We start from the raw sequence: 2,500 nt of genomic DNA, 5'->3' as shown, positions 1-2,500 counted from the left end.
TGGTAACGTAAATCAACGTAACGTAGTGTATTTCGGCTATGTCGCGAAAATGAAAAGTTACAGTGAGATTCCTTTATATTTTTAAGTTTAAACGAGTTCGAAAATTTTAAGAACAGGAAACAGTGAAAGAAATTTATGTTCCTTTTCCATAAAGAAAAACGTTTCAAAAAAAAAAAAAAAATCTGGTGCTTATTTAATAGACAGGACATTTTGCGATAAATTGATTCCACTAAAGTGTTATATTACAATTATAATATCTTCCGCGGTGTTATCATACTTATCATTATTATCATTATCATCACTATTACTATTGTTAGCTATAGTAATGTTACCTTCATCATTATTGTAATTACTCTCGCCATTACAATCGCTGTTATATTATCACTAATGCTAAAACCAATAATAATACCAGTAATAGTAATTGTATTTAACAGCCGCGCGAAAGTTGTAATGGAAGAGAGTGATACAGTGGTATTCCTTGTGACATTTTGTTTGAAGTGCGATACATATAAATTGTATTTTGATGCTATTGGTGTAGCCAATCAGAACGGGTGACTGAGTGCAAAGAGAGAGGAAAGATTTTTTTTTCGATATTAAATTTTTTTTCTTGTTTTTAGGTCTTTCATTAGCTGTTTTTATTATTTACCTTTTACTGGTTTCACTTTCTCTCTCTCTCTCACTCTTTTTTTGTGTAACTCCTACGTAATTATTCATCATCATTCATCACACGCTTTATTAAGTTATTAATTACTATTACTCGTACCACAATAATCAACTTGCCAATTATTCCCCAATTCCCTAATCTTAACCACGCCAACCATCCCCAGAATCCCCCACCCCTTTCCTATCCCTCCCCACCCTCCTCCCTCCCTTCCTCATTACCCCCACCCCCTATCCCCTCATTCCCTCACCCCCAGCATCTACCATCATCATCACCTCTCCTTTCCCTTTTTCTTTCTCCCAGACTCCTGACGGCGGCGGCGGTGGTGGCTGTTGCCGCCGCGTACCCGAGTCTTTGGGAACTGGATGCTTTTGACGATGACCTTATGGACTTCGAGGTCGCTGACAGAGAGAAGAGGTATTCGAAGCCTCGAGGGGTAAGGAAGTCAATGCAGTTGTGTCCTTTTGATGATTTGTTTAAACGCTAAATCTGGCAAATTTGAATGATTCGTACCGACGGATCCAAATACCCACATACCTACATACTGACTCAGCATACTCACCCCCCTTTTTTTTTCTACCCCCTCCAGAAACCGGTGAACAGTTCAAGTTCGAGTTCGAGCAGCAGTTCGAGCAGCAGTGAGAGCAGCAGCGAGAGCAGCAGCGAGAGCGAGGAGGACACGCCATTGGTTAGATCGGTGAGGAGTCCCAATCCAGCGGAGGAACCGAAGGCCGAGGAGAAGGAGGGAGAGATGAAGGAAGAAGAGAAGAAGGAGGGAGAGTCGAAGGAAAAGGAGACGAAGGAAGAGGAGAAGAAGGAGGGAGAGTCGAAGGAAGAGGAGACGAAGGAAGAAGAGACGAAGGAAGAGGAAAAGAAGGAAGGAGATTTGGAGGAAGAGAAGCAAGAAGATCAGCTTGAGGAAGAGAAGAAGCCAGGGAACACGACGGAAGAAGCCATCGCGGAGGGAAACGCAACGACCACCATGGAGCCATCGCCAAGGAGGGAAACGAAGGTAACCACGACCGCAAGTCCTTCCGACGACCCCAGCACGACCATGGGGCCTTCGCTAGGGAACCCCGGGAGGGAAACCACGACAGCGAAGCCCTCCGAAGATGCCACCACGACACCGGAACCCTCTGAAGATACCAATACCACGACCATAGAGCCGTCGCCTGAGAGATCCAAGAGGGAAGCCACGACGCCGATACCCTCTGACGCCAGCACGACCACCGAAGCCAGTGACAAGGAAGAGGAGAAAGAGGAGGAGAAGAATGAAGAAGAGAAGATAGAGGAAGACAAGAAGGAAGAAGATACGAAGGAAGGAGATGGCAAGAAAGAAGAAGAGGCGAAAGAGGGAGACACGAAGGAAGGAGGAGAGGAGAAGGAAGGCGAAAAGGAAGAGGGAGATAAGAAAGAAGAGAAGAAAAAATAGTAAGTAGATTTTTGGGGGGTCGCGGTGTGATATTTTCTCCTCTGTTTTGAAATCTCTCGCTTGTTCATAATGATTCATGTACTTTTTTTTTCTTCTCTCTCTCATATTTACTCTTTCGTAAGTGATCAAACCAAAATGAAAGTTAGGAGATGAATAGATAAAGCAGGATAAAAAAAATCATGTACTTAAGACTCATTTCAATTAGTTGCATGTTTATCACCACGTTGCTTACAATCCAATGCTATTTTTATATCATTGTTATTCTCTTTATTTCTGTCTGTTTCTCATACTGATCTTTTTTATATAAAGATTATCCATATTGTTGTTACTTTCCTTTAAAAAAGTAACCTTAAACTTAAGAAACCTGTCTGCAGCTTTTATATAAAAAACACAAATGGAATGGAATT

The 2,500-nt window shown here is 42.2% G+C and overlaps 2 protein-coding genes across 2 annotated transcripts in view; one reads left to right on the top strand and one right to left on the bottom strand.

The window, feature by feature from the left end:
* Positions 1-2,500, bottom strand: part of LOC125034652 (cubilin-like) — a 334,702-nt gene that overhangs the window by 88,940 nt on the left and 243,262 nt on the right.
* The window catches only part of LOC125034467 (DNA ligase 1-like), a 3,537-nt gene that overhangs the window by 532 nt on the left and 505 nt on the right, over positions 1-2,500 (top strand). Inside the window, exons 2-3 of the mRNA XM_047626219.1 lie at positions 965-1,097; positions 1,251-2,500. The exon at positions 1,251-2,500 is cut by the window's right edge and continues 505 nt beyond it. Of these exons, the coding sequence (XP_047482175.1) occupies positions 965-1,097; positions 1,251-2,093 (976 nt within the window). The 3' untranslated portion in view covers positions 2,094-2,500. The remainder of the gene's footprint in view (positions 1-964; positions 1,098-1,250) is intronic.

This window comes from Penaeus chinensis, chromosome 18, assembly GCF_019202785.1.
Source record: "Penaeus chinensis breed Huanghai No. 1 chromosome 18, ASM1920278v2, whole genome shotgun sequence".
Classification (NCBI taxonomy): Eukaryota; Metazoa; Arthropoda; class Malacostraca; order Decapoda; family Penaeidae; genus Penaeus; species Penaeus chinensis.
This window is presented reverse-complemented; position numbering and strand designations above follow the sequence as displayed.